Source organism: Xiphophorus maculatus, chromosome 5, assembly GCF_002775205.1.
Source record: "Xiphophorus maculatus strain JP 163 A chromosome 5, X_maculatus-5.0-male, whole genome shotgun sequence".
NCBI classification, from domain to species: Eukaryota; Metazoa; Chordata; class Actinopteri; order Cyprinodontiformes; family Poeciliidae; genus Xiphophorus; species Xiphophorus maculatus.
This window is the reverse complement of record NC_036447.1, coordinates 13,002,501-13,016,723: the sequence shown is the minus strand read 5'-3', so window position 1 is coordinate 13,016,723 and position 14,223 is coordinate 13,002,501. Positions and strand designations below refer to the sequence as shown.

Below are 14,223 nucleotides of genomic sequence, written 5' to 3'. Positions count from 1 at the left end.
ATCGCAATTTCCAAATTAGTACCACAAACACTTTGATTTTCATTGTAAAAAATTACAAAACAAATCAAGCAATCCTGGAGGGACTGAAAAGATGTTCAATAATATTTAATTTTAGGAATTCATTCATAAATTAACAGTTTGTGAACAGGTTTTATCAATACATTGTGGCACCACTGGTCCTTAAGAGCATTCATGATCTTGATTTGACCCAAAACAAAAATGAGTTTCACACCCCTGCTTTTATGTACTACACTACAACATTTTTGTTCTTTTTGTGGTCAGACATGAATGAGTAACAAATTAAATTTAGCTTAAATATATGTTCTTACTTAAAATAGTCATTTAAAAAAATTATAGGGCAAAAAGAAACAAAGCAAAAGTATGTTTTTTATATTTTTTGTACCACAATAATCTTAACATATTCGAAAATATTCAGGAACTGAATTCTACAAACACAATGATGTGGATGTAGAAGGTAACATTTCTTCTGTACACCTAGAATGTATTGCTTCTAAATATTTTTTTTATCGCTAAGCAAATAGCTTGACTAGTTAAAAGGGTTTTTAAACAGGATGAAATTAAAACATAGCTAACATTTGGTTAAGTTTAGATAAACAAAAGTCTATTTTTCTTTGCACTGTATCTAACTCAAAAGAACCGACTCTTGTCAAAAAAGAAAGAAACAAAGAAAGGAAAGTAGAAAGACAAAACTCCATTCCTTTTTTTTTTTACCAATATATTTATTGAGTGGTAGGAATATTGAATATTCTTTTTTAAAAAATGCAAAAATTACATATAGACCTGTAATGTACAAATATATGTTCACAGTTTAACACAGTTCCCTTTGAATTGCCACCGCTTAGATTAAAAAGAAATATGGTTTATTAAAGACACAACATGACAGAAATGTATAGTAGAGTATCAAAAATCATGCGTAATAAAAACCATTAATTGCCCTTTCAGTTTAAAAATCAATTATATCACAACTTGCATGTGCATAGATAAAAAAACAAAAACATATACAAAGCAAAGAACTGCACTGAGTATCAGGGAGCAAATGCAGATCAGTTGAGCTGCTACATTCGGTATAGTATTTGTGTACATGTGAATAAATGAGACTTTGCACCTCTTAAAAAAATGACAAACCCTGACACCTGTAAAAGGTTTCAGGTTAAACCAATCAGCAACTCTATAAGCAGAAAAAAAATGTGTGATTTTAAATTGCTTGGCTTTGGGAATGATATACAAGATACTATTTTTATATACAAATATATTTTTATATATAAAGTGCGCATTGGAGATGTACAAAGATGCTTTTTAAACTATTTTGTTCCCCAGGAGGTGTAAAAAAATGTGCTCTAAAATCTTGCTGGCATTTCATTGCAGTAAAACCTGTTACTGTGTATCCTATGGTTATAAATATAGAGAAAAATGTACTAAATTTCCTTTCCAATTACATCTTCTGCAAGTCATGCCTAAATGAAACAGAACTGTTTCTGAAATGCTGATATTTAAGAGCAAATTTCCATGCTTTGCACTTTGCATATTTTGTCAAAGTGCCTTGCAAAAGTACCCATAACCCCTGAACATTTTCACATTTAGTCAAATTACAGCCATGAATTTTAATGTATTTTATGTAACAGAGCAACAGACAAGTAGTGTGTTTTTGTAAAGTGGAAGGACTGCAAAACATAATGTGTGATGGAAAACCGACTACACATTACTCCTAACACATCATCGCCATGGTGAAGCATGGTGGTGGTAGGATGATGCTGTGGGGGTGCTTTTCATCAGCATGGACTGATATAAAACCTTGTTACACGCTGCAAAAGACTAAAAGCAAAGGCGAAGGTTCAACATTTTAGTTTGCTCTATCACATAAAATCCCATTACAATACGTAGGGACATAGCAGGCTATAACCCAACAAAATGTGTAAACGTTCAAGAGGAAGTAGTACTTTGAAAGGCACTATAAAAAGTGTCATACTATAAAAAAGGCTACCACGGTGTCACATCAAAAACCAGAAGAGTTTAAACATACATAAAAACATGTCTTAATACACAAAGCATAATAGTTCTTCTACCCTTTTACCATTTTATGGGTGATATTTTTTCTCACTCACACAATAATGCCCCTGTGCAGCTACGTTCACATTTCTGAATGAAAACATTGATAAACACTTCACTCCTAATAATGAATGAGACCTGCAGTCCCACTTTTTAACATGCAAAAGCAGACCAAACCAAGACTGAGCTGCTTTTAGTAAGTGCATGTTTTCTTGCTCTGCACATGTGTGTGTGTGTGTGTGTGTGTGTGTGTGTGTGTGTGTGTGTGTGTGTGTGTGTGTGTCTCCAAAAGAAAGCAAGCATTTAGCTACCTGTCTTCACTTCATCATGTAAGCTTGTAGAGGCAGATGTGGTGTGTGGTGTAATGTGGTGGCCAATGACGGAGGAATTAGCATTAGCGTTAGTCACAGCTAGCTGCGCTCAAGAAGAAGCAAGACGACAAAAAAAGGAAAAATAGGAAGCTTAAGGTGTATGACACAATGCACAGTGGGTGTGATGTGATACATTCTGGAAGGTTTTCACATTTTATTGTCCTAGCTAGCAAATAACATGTATGAAAGTGTGTGTCCAAGCCCACAAAGTAAATACGAAGATCTGATGTTGCACTAAAGAGTCTGAGCATGCCAAGACTTGGTTGATGAGGCAGGTTGTTTCTGCAGACAGGAGGGAGCTGCTCTCAAGCCAGCTGAGATGCTGCAGCCCCTCAGGACCTTCCACAGCTGGTCAGAGGTCTGACACAGCAACCATAAATGTCTAAATGAGAGTAGGAAGGCGTTACCAGCTCTTACGAATGAGGTGAAAGGGTTCAAAACATGCACCCTGAGGAATATTTCCCCCAATCCCTTTCAGTCGGCCATTTTAACACCGTCAAGTCAAAGTGGTGAAGTCCCAACAATGAACCTCGGCCTGAAATATGCGTCGCCTGGCCGGCGTGGAGGATTTCACACTAAAAGGTGGCGTTTCTTGTGCAGAGCCAGGTGGTCTGAGCGGGAGAAGCTGCGTTCGCAGTCTGGACACTGGAACGGTTTGACCCCCGTGTGTTTGCGGAAGTGTCTCGTTAGCTCGTCTGAACGGGCGAACTTCCATGTGCAGCCTTCCCACACGCACTTGTAAGGTTTCTCTCCTACACAAAACAGAAGAAGAGAGCAAAGGCATGAAAGGAAGGTCACATTAGACTGAACAACTGGTGCTGGCATTGAAACGGGGCTGCAGTTGGGATCAATATAACAGGTTTTGGTCAACAGTTCATAAAAACAGCAGCGTCAGGAAGTCATGTGTTGCTTTTTAACACCTGTAAGCCTACCTCATGTTGTCAAACAGGTTCTGTTCTATTACATAGATTCTACAGACCTGGTAGTAACTGGGCTGCCTGGGTGTCACTTGAGAAACTGAACTCGGTTTTCATAAAATGAGCTTAATTTCCGTTAATTAATTGTCAACAGGAAGTCGGTTAGTTTTTCACACGTTTCACAAGTTGGTATTAAATGAAGTCATCATTTCAAAACTGGTTTTTTTGTATTAACTTATCTTTGATATTTAAATGTATTTGCCGATATGAAACATGTAAATTTAACAAAGAGCAAAACAAAAATAAATGAAAGGTAAAATAATGGGATTTACTTAAATCCCTCCAACATTAAAAGCTCTCCTAGGACGCCTCAAGGTTCAAGATGTTCTTGGAGCAGTGCGAGCGAGGCCTCTTACCGGTGTGTGTTCTGCGATGCGCTTTGAGGTGAGAGCTCTTGGTGTACACTTTGTTGCAGCCAGAGAAGTCGCAGCAGTGAATTCGGCGCTTTTTCTGCGTGTCAGGCGACTCAGCTGGTAGAGGATGCTTGGAGCTTGTGCGAACTATCACTGATGGATTGTTGCACCTAAGACACACACAAAAAAGGGGGAAAAATTAATATAATGTTATTCCCTCTCTACCTAAGGTGGCCAGCAGAGGGCACCAGAGTCTTGTTTCAAAATGTTGAAATTTACAGCCGTTTGATTTTGTTGGACGCTACTATACTGAGGAATAGCACATTTTTCCTAATCTATTTCTCTTTGCTTTGTAGTTTTACCATAAGAATATACTACATCTGTCACAGTTTGATTCTCTCAGAGATTGACATAAGAAAAACAATAATTTCTAAAACCTGTGAAGCAGTCGATCTTTTGGTCTTTACAGCCCTGCAAAGCTGGGTGCATAAAAATCCTAAAAGTGAGACTGAAGCAAAAGAATACAATCCAAAAGATAAGAAGGGATACATGCCAAAATGAAAAAAAAATGTATATATACAGTACAGACCAAACGTTTGGACACACCTTTCTAATTCAATGGGTTTTCTTTATTTTCATGACTATTTATAAGGCAAGAAATCCCACTTATTAACCTGACAGGGCACACCTATGAAGTGAAAACCATTTCAGGTGACGACCTCTTGAAGCTCATCAAGAAAATGCAGAGTGTGTGCAAAGCAGTAATCACAGCAAAAGGTTGCTACTTTGAAGAAACTAGAATATAAGGAGGTATTTTCAGTTGTTTTACACTTTTTTGTTTAGTGCATATTTCTACATGTGTAATTCATAGTTTTGATGCCTTAAGTTTGAATCTACAATGTCAATAGTCATGAAAATGAAGGAAACTCATTGAATTAAAAGGTGTGTCCAAACTGTTGGTGTGTACTGTATATATTTATATATGTATAGCAGGGTGTGTCTTTTGTACCTTATCTTGAAGAACTAGGTGTGTATTTAAATAAGTGGCAGTTTGGAGCAGGTGTCGAGTGTTAAAATGTGAATCAATTTTTGCATAGAGGAATGCAGAGAATCGCTCTGCAACACACACCGCTCAAAAGAACAGGGCCAAACCCATCATTATTAGACAGCTCTGACATCTTTACAGCTTGGTTATAGTTTATAGTATAAGGTATATGTGTGTGTATGTAGAGAGGAGATGTTGACAGATCAAGTCACACCTACTTGTGCCCTCTTAAGGGCCATTTATTTCTCAGTTGGCACGGCTACAAGAACAAGCCTGTAAAGGCAGCCAACCTGACAACAGAAACGGATGGGTTGCTCTCAACTTACACACGGAAAATAAACAGCCAAAAAAAAAAAAAGTAGGTGAGAACCAACTGCCAGTGTACCTTTGACTATCTCCTGTGCAAGAAAACCTACAATTATTTCTTTAAGGGGAAAAAAAGGCCTCTAGTTAGCGAAAGATAAGACGGTTCCGAAAAAAACCCGAGGAAGCGAAGAAGATTAGGAGCGGGAAGAAGTTTACGAGAAGTGACATGGACACACGTACAGCCTCTCCACTATCACGCTCTGGTAAAGATGTGTACAAAGGGCATATAATAAATTAACTTTGATAATTCCTCTTTGCACAATCACGCCAGAACATCCTGGGTCAACTCTTGTATTCGGCTTAACCCAAATTATTTCTGTAGCATTTATCTCTGACAGATGGAGATTGTCATCTAGTGAACAATTTCTGTCTTGATTTGACTGTATGTTTTGGACTTTTATCCAACTTAAAAACCCAATAATGACACATTCTTGCGTTCATCTTTAAAATCACCTTTGGGTAAAAAGTCCCTGCCCAATTTTGAAGATTTCACGATGGTGGAAAAGACAAGTCTTTTTTCCTAAGCAACTGGATGAAAATATTTCTCCTTTGTCACAACTACAGATGTTTTATACATTTTACTCGTTGCTCTCGCTGTAGACATTGGCAAGTTGTTGTTACAATTTTCCAGTTTATGAAGATCAGCAGTAATTTGCAAATCTGCCTTGAATTGCATATTCTTTCGTCTTTCCCATTTTCAAGAGTGGGTAAAAATCAATGGGCCTCTGTGCTGCATCTTATTTATACTCCAGAGAAGCAGAATGTCAATGGAATAAAATTATAAGTTTCAACACATTCCGATAAATTAAAAATAGTAAAAATGACAAAAAGTTCTTTATTTCCATTTATTTTATAGAAATTATTAATAAGGAAACAATAATTTTTCTCCTAATGAATGAATCCATTTTAATAAAAGCCAGATTTTTGCTTTTGCAAAAAAGATACATTTATATTTATGATTTTTTTTAAACACAATTTGCCGTTATTGTCAATAAAAATGAAAGGAATATAAATTTTCATCAGTATTTCTACTGAAAGGGTGTGGCTGGTGAGCGGGTAGAGAATAAAAAAGGACGATGATCCATGCAGAGGAACAACAGATTGTTTACACAATACTATTCATAACAGCACATTATGTATTGGATTTCCAAAAGCTGTGAAGCAGTAGATCTTTCATCTGTACAGCCCTGCTTATCTAAATCCTGAAAGTGACACTGAAGCCTACAGAATAGCAACAGAATATGAACCAAAAGAAAAGGAGGAAGTTTTATTGGTAGGTTTACTGGCAGCAAAAGTGAAAAATGCTGTCATTTGTCAGAGGTATTTTTTACTGAACAGGTGTGACTAGTGAGAAAAGAGTGACTATTCATATAGAGGAAAGGTAGATGTAATGTACAGTAAGCAAAACATTTGACACATGGTATAACTAGAATATTATCTTGCAAATACAATCTATTCGAACAAAGGAATGTACAGTGAGTGCAGGTATTAGAAGGAAAATAGGGCAGCACTATGTAATGTAAAACAGTGAGCCGCTCACAAATAAGGCCTGCTTTGCTTGCAGAACTTATGAATTTTATTGGTAAATGTCATCAAGACTGAAACCTAAATCTAATTTTTAGCTATTAATCCAAACCACAGTTTTTGTTTTTCTGATTATTTATCATTGCCTTTCTCCCAGCAGAAATCTTTGTTGTAGTATTTGCTGCAAAACCATTACTAATAAAGGAACAAAACTGCTATATCCTGTGTTTCAGTGTCAAGGACCTTTATTGACTCTATTTGTGGGACAGCATCTAGGCTTTGAACAAATCTCAACATGGATCATGTTGAAACCGGGTCTATGAACAACACTTCCATATAAAGCTAAAGGGGAAGAACACAAAGCAGCTTGTGCAACTTTTGCCGTTTCTCTCAGAATCTATGCATTTAGCTGGCGCCTGTGTGTGTCACTCACTCGTACTCGTGGGATATCCTGATGACGGAGGATTTCATCTCATGGCTGCTCAGTGCGTCCTGGGAGAGATCAGGTTGAGGCTCGGTTTTGATTGACTTGTGCAGGTCGTGGATCTCCCCGTGCTTCGTAGAGTGAACTGGTAAAACATAAGAGATACACAGTTTTGTTAGTTTTCTTTCTGTTTACATATTGTGAAACTTTTCTTCACGCATAAATGGTTATCCCCAGAAGGAAAATCCAAGATTAATACCCAATAATGAAACTTTCACCAGCAGGTAGTTCAAAAGGAATGCCCCTTGTAAACTCTTTGTGTGTTTTTGTGTGCTTTGCTCTAATATTTGGTTATTTTCATCAAATGTATGCCTGTCAAATGTGGAAATTTAGAGAACTGAGTAATTTCTGGTGTACTGCAGCAGGCCACAGGCAACAGGACAAAAATAAAACATCTTCCAGAATAAAAAACAGAAGATTTGCTGAAATTGTTTTTCTAAGAGCAGGGTGGAAAAAGTGCTTCCTCATTATAAGTAAGAGACAAATATAGACGTTGAAGAAGGAACCAGTTTAGGACAATAGCAAAACCCAGTTAATTTCTGTTTGCATCCAACTTATAATTATCACAATAAACTATTTTCTTCGTGAGAAGACATTTAAAGTAAGCTAGTTAAAGATAAGAGATATATAGCACATTTTATCTTTTTTGATCAGAAGCATTTCTAAATAGGGTTAAGTTGAATTTACCTCCAACTGTGACACTACAACAGCATGTCATGACCCAGCCCTGCCACTTAACATACTTATTGTTAGCTTCATGTATTCAAGGTAGACTTCAAGTGTCGTGCAAATGTATTTCAGACCGAAATAGATAAGAAATAGAAGAGGACTTCAGGCAGGGCTTTTACTACATTTGCATTACTTTGCTTCCATTTCACAATTATTAGCTACTTTATTTTGGTCTAATCCCTTTAAAACATACAGATGTTTGTGGGTGCAAGGTTAGGTCGAGCAGAATACAGATTAAGCGGCAAACAGGTCTCACCATACTTATGTTCTCTGCTGGGAGGATGACCTTCATCGCTCGGGACCGGCGGGCTCACCATCATCGGCGGATGCAGGGAAATTGGTGATGGGTACATGAGGGGCAGGGGCAGCACGAGGGGCGACACCATCACCCCGGGACTTTGGATGACCATGGGTGGGTAAGGCATCATGTGAGTGGGTGGCGGGAGGGAGTGGGTGGGCGACGAGCGGAGCTGAGAGTGTGGGGAGCAGGGAGAGGCGCGGCTCGCCGAGCTGTAGGTGGAGGACGGAGAGCTGGGAGGCGAGGCCGGGGAGGACGCCGGAGGCGAGGACGAGGTGGAGGAGGAGCGCTTGCTGACCGACAGATCCACCGGCTCCTGCTGGGTCTGCGTGGGGTTGCACGTTGTGAAGGGCTGCATGGGCACCCGGTAGAAGGCACTGGGATGGTGAAAGATCACCCCGTATGGCTCTGGGAATGACTGCGAGGAGGGGAAGAGAGGATGCAGGAGGAGGAAGTGGAGAAGGGAAACAAAAGAACAGAGAGGTAAACATTTCCGCTTTGCCTTGAATAACATGGAAAACATGTTTCTGCCGCACAAACAACCACAGCCAGCTGAAAAAATTGAAACGCAGCACTCTGCTCACCAGCCGATAACTGTTATGTACAGTGCATTTGTGTGTGTGTTCATTGGCCTGGCAGAATGTGCAGGCATTGTATGCAAATCTCTACTGTAAGCAGCTTGTTTGTCCAGGAAGAGAAGGAATGTGGGAACTAGTTGGTCTAGACACTTAGCAGGAGTGTGTGTAGCTGTTTTTCATGGGGGTGCGCGTGCGTGTGTGTGGGAGTATGTGGGTTGATGGAAGGGGCATCAGCAGCATGTTCGGGCAAGATGGAAGCACAAAAAAGCATCTAAAAATGATGTTTGCAAAACACACCAGCCTTACCGTCTCCATGTCGGTCTTTGGAGGGTAATCATACATCAGCATGGCTGCACTGGCCAGGCTCCTACAAAATAAAACACACATTCATTGGTACACTTTATCCTGCTCACACTGTCAGATATCCTCGTCCTTTTGCACTCATGAAAAAAAGCTTCAAATAAATGGAAACATCTGTGAGCCATAATCCTTGTCTAAAAAGCTATAATCCATTAAAAACTTTTACGACAACCACAATTGTTTCTGAAAAGTAAAAAAGACCAATAAAAAAATTTACGGAAAACCACACCTAGAAAAAATACTGCATTCCATTAGGCTTTCATCCTGTCATTCTGACTGATGAATCTATATAATGTTTATTGGAAATAGTTGTATTCACTGAGGCTGTACATCTAATACAAAGTTGGAAATCCTCTCGTCTCATGAAATTTAACTTTGACATTTCAAGCATGCACACACCTTTTATTCTACATATTTCATTTGTGTAATCCTTACTTGCCCATTGGTTCATACACATTAGGTCACATGACATCTAAATATTTTTGATATATATTGGGATATAAAACTCAAAATGTTTAAAGAAAAAAGGTTTCTGGGACCACAGAAGACATTTTGCAGGTTTGATGTGCCTGGAAACTTCAGACACCTGATCACACATTAACATTCTGCATGTACTGAGAACCGCCTGGTATTTGGATAAAAGAGTGTGAGGTTTCCACTCTGGCTTCAGTTACCTTGGCTTCAAATGGCCAGGTGCAGCTGGGTTGGTTGATTGGGCCTAAATGGGAGTTTTTGAGTGTGATTGTGTGTAGGCGTGGGTGTGTGTGTGTGTGTGTGTTTGTTCACTGAAGCATTAAAGCAACACAAACTGTCAAAGAATGTACCCTGAGGGACTCTGTGTGTGTGTGTGTGTGTGTGTGTGTGTGTGTGTGTGTGTGTGTGTGTGTGTGTGTGTGTGTGTGTGTGTGTGTGTGTCTGTGTATGACCTGATTAAAGTCCAGAGTCTGGAGACAGGTTAGCCTTTAATTATTAACTAATGGGTAAGAACACCAGCCATCACGCCCAGACAGACACATACAGGAAGGCAGAGACACACACACCAAGGTTCCAGATGGGGAGAGAGACGGATGCTTGCTAGCTGGGTCAGGAAGGGTGTGAACATGACGAGTGGAGCCTCGCCCTTTGCCCGGCTTCAGGGAAACAAAGAGCCTGGCAGTCAGGTGTGTGTGCGGTGTGCGTGGGCGTGTGTGTGTGTCTGCGTGCTGTGGGAGCGTGTTTTCTAATCCAGGTTTGAATTGTATGGCAGTTCAACCAGAGGTCAAACCATTTTCCTATTGTGGTTTGTGAATCACAAGCGGCGCTGACAGTACAGGCAAGTATAAAGCGCAAACAGATCATGACAACAGGAAATGGACAAAGGAAGGACTTTAGAGGGACTTTTTACTGCGACAACCAGAAACTTTAAATGTGCTAAAGTCTGTTCTTTTGTGCGAGTAGAAAAAACCAACAATACCTTGTTCTACGGTCTAAGCTTAACACCGGCAAAATAAAACAACAAAAAATATTTATCCAGGAGTAGGTGAATATGTCCATCACAATTTCAGCAGAGAAATATTGAGCACATCTTTTATCCAAACCCAAAAAAACAAACTTGAGACTTGAGTCTTCTTTGATTTGCAAAATGCTGATTTTTAGTGAATAAAATTTATTCCCAATTACTCTTTATTTTTAAAATAATCACTACATACCAGTGGTTCTATTGCAATTTTATTGTAAGATAAAGATTTCAAAGATAGTTATTTATCCTATATATATTTTTAAAGTAGTGATTAATATACTTTCCAAATCAGTTATGTGAAATAAATGCAGATTTTATTTAATTATTTTCTCATTTTGTTAATTTAGCATTAGCTACTTTTAAAATACTGCATTTAAACATTTTTCTCAAAATTTCATCTGCTTATTGAAATTTTTACCTCCATCTATCAAATCAATATTATCTTTTCCAACAACACATTTTGGTGTGTTTCAGTTTTTTCCTCCCATGTTTAGTTTTACCTCATTGATTATTTTTTTTTAGCATTTGTGAATCATTTTGTGTTTCCATCGTTGTGAATTAATCCTTCTTTTTTTATTTAAAGAAAATCTAATGAGTTGAATTTTTTTAGTATCATTTGTTCTTCATTCAGCATTAAGCCTAACATGAAATTGGTCATTCCTTTATTCAAGGCTTAAACGTTCTAACAACTGTGAACTTCTATAGATTTTGGTAAATCCTTACAAGAAAAAGACTTTAAGTTTTTTGATCCATGTGTTTGATAGTTAATTATTTGTGAATTAAAGAAAAATGAATTGAAATTGGGGACCTGCTCATATTCTCCACCTACAGTCAAGACAAGAAATTGCTTCTTGAATTTTGATAATTAGGTCACGCTGTACTTTTTCTGTCTTCACTGTTTTGTGTAGAAATATGTCAACGTTACCTAACTTTTGAAAATAAGTCAGGCAAAATTGAAAGGTAAAAATTACATACCAACAGTCACACATATGACGCCGAGCCTCCGTGGAACTTCAGAGTACGTACTGTAAATGTCAATTATCTCTTAACACCTGAGCAAGAACAGCCCTGGAGACATTTGCACCTCCAGTACGCACCCCTAACAGCATTCACTGATATGTGTGCAAGCTGAGGAATGGGTTTTTTCTTTAATACTTATTACTTATCCAGGTTCGTCTTTCAAAAAAAAAAAAAAAAAAACTAGAACAAACGCCTGTGGGCCTGCAGGTTCAATTCTTAGAAAAAACTGCATGCAGTTGCAGAAACCTACCATTGTCCTTTTTCCTGAATAGAACATTTACATAACTGATAACAATGTGTGTCGCTTTCAAAAAGTTGATCAATAAAAACGAAAGTAAAATAAAGTGATCCCTTTAAGTAGATCTGAGTCAAAGACTTTTAATCTCCTTTTTCTGCAGGACAGAAACCAGGCAGAAATCAGACATGATTTAAAAGGTAAAGGAACTAATTTAGGAATGGGTCATAAGAAGCCTAAGTCATGGTGTGAGGGAAATTTTTCTTTTTCCTGTTGTGCACAAGTGGGTGTGTGTTTGAGCATGTCTGCAAATATTGTCTTTCTAGGTCAGTAAAGCTACTGTGTACTCAACCCCAACCCACTCAGCAAACACTTCCTGCATCTCCTCTCCACACTTGGACTCCAACTCTTCCACTGAACCTCCTCTCCATTCGCTCTCCAAACAATCACTCATGTTGCTACCATATTTATCTAATCCACCCCCCAACCACCTCCTTGCTCTTCTTCTTCTTCTTCTTCTTCTTCTTCTCCTTCTCTATGAATGATATAAAACAAACATGACTGAAGGGGAAAATATTGCGGCTTGCAGGCCTTGGCTACCGACTCAACCACACTCACACATATACGCACACACGCCCCCACACACACAAGCATTTTTACATGATCACAGAAGCACACAAAAACTTTCTGCAAGCTCAACAAAACACACACACTAAATCACTAAAGGGCTAAATTATTACAGACACGCACACATGCTCTAATGGCAGCAGGCTGGAGATGATGAGATCACCAGAGAGACCAGAAACCTCCAGACAACATCTTTGTCCAAGAACACACTGCAGCACACCCACACACACACCCACACACACACACACCCACACACACACACACACACACACACACACACACACACACACACACACACACACACACACACACACACACACACACACACACACACACCGACTGAAAGCCATGAGTTCCCTGCTCCTCATTCTGACTTTTCCTTTACTTTAAAGCCTATTTTTTTTCCTTTCCCCGTCAGCATCACCTCATGTCAGTGCTCTGCTGTTTTAGCTCATGACTGTCACTTTGATGCCAGATTGCCAAACTTCTTCTCCGCAGCTTACAACAATATTGCCTCATCTCCTGCAAACCTGGAACTTGAAGTACACACTGACTCACACTTTGCTGTTGACATTGCAATTAGCCCTTAGACAGGGTCCTAATTGCTTTACTCATCCAGGTGGTGAGCTAATAATCCAACGGTCCACTTCTTGTGAGCTTCTAAGTGCACACTTTCTGCCTGTTGGCTTTTGTTGCTTCAGAGTTGCTCTCTGTGTCTCTCAGCACCAATTAGGCACCTGGCCAGAATGAGATTTTCATGGCATGATAACCATAAGAAAAAATATCACAGTTTCATGGTAGCTCTTTGCATACAGATGAGATTAGGGCCTGAGGCTACTTCTTTACTTGTTATTCGAAATGATAAAATTCACCAGTGGCATGAAGTGCTTCATAGTTTTTTTTTTTCCTAGCACAGTCACTTTTAAAGAAACTTCCTTTGGCTGAAGTCTAGCCATCTGTCCAGGTGCACTTCAGCATGACTTGTCCAGTGTTTACAGCCAGAAATGATGCGTGGTACTCTGCACCACTGAAGGTCCTAAAGGGTTTTCACTGGACGGCTGGTCGCTTAGCTTAGCTTTCCAGGTCAGAGGCTCAACAGCAGTGGGTTGACTTCATAAAGTGTAGTAGTGCTTAGTTGCTATTTGCTTCAGACATAAAGAGAAACCTGGGTCACACAAACATTTTTCATTAAACGGATGCCAGACTGTAGAAACTGATTGATTCAACATTTTAATATCTTTATCTGCAGCATTGAAAAACACGGGTACTTTCCAACGTTCCAGTCATAAGAGTGTTGGCGAACTTTTCATCTGTTTGCATTTTCAATTTTAGGAAAATTCCAAATGCAAAGGACTGATTGGATGCTACAATTAGTTAAATATCATATTTTAAGAGCCATGCATTCGTATCCAAATATTCCAATAATAAACTTGGCCATTCTGAAGGGGACTAACTGCCCCATATTTCATCTATTCTTACAGCCAGAGATGATAAACCTTACAGAAAATTGGAAGGATATTATAATGATGGAGAGAAAGGAAAACAACAAAATTTGCGTTTATCATAATCAATATTGTAATCTCAATATTCAGCAACTGTTTGTGTTCCTGATGCTGTGTAGCTCTGCTCTAACCATGACTCTCCATGGTATTTGTGACCAGAAATGTTTCTGCAGAAGTTTTTTATTTTTT

The 14,223-nt window shown here is 38.8% G+C and overlaps 1 protein-coding gene across 2 annotated transcripts in view; it reads right to left on the bottom strand.

The window, feature by feature from the left end:
• Window positions 1-732: 732 nt before the first annotated feature.
• klf3 (Kruppel like factor 3) overlaps window positions 733-14,223 on the bottom strand; it is a 16,802-nt gene continuing 3,311 nt past the window's right edge. The window contains exons 2-6 of one of the 2 annotated variants that reach the window (XM_023333948.1): window positions 9,099-9,159; window positions 8,173-8,632; window positions 7,137-7,272; window positions 3,772-3,938; window positions 733-3,190 (exon numbers count right to left, since the gene is read on the bottom strand). In XM_023333948.1, coding sequence (XP_023189716.1) covers window positions 3,009-3,190; window positions 3,772-3,938; window positions 7,137-7,272; window positions 8,173-8,632; window positions 9,099-9,140 — 987 coding nt within the window. In that variant the 5' untranslated portion in view covers window positions 9,141-9,159 and the 3' untranslated portion in view covers window positions 733-3,008. Of the gene's footprint in view, window positions 3,191-3,771; window positions 3,939-7,136; window positions 7,273-8,172; window positions 8,633-9,098; window positions 9,995-14,223 lie in introns of those variants that run through there. The other variant, XM_023333947.1, reaches the window with a different exon arrangement.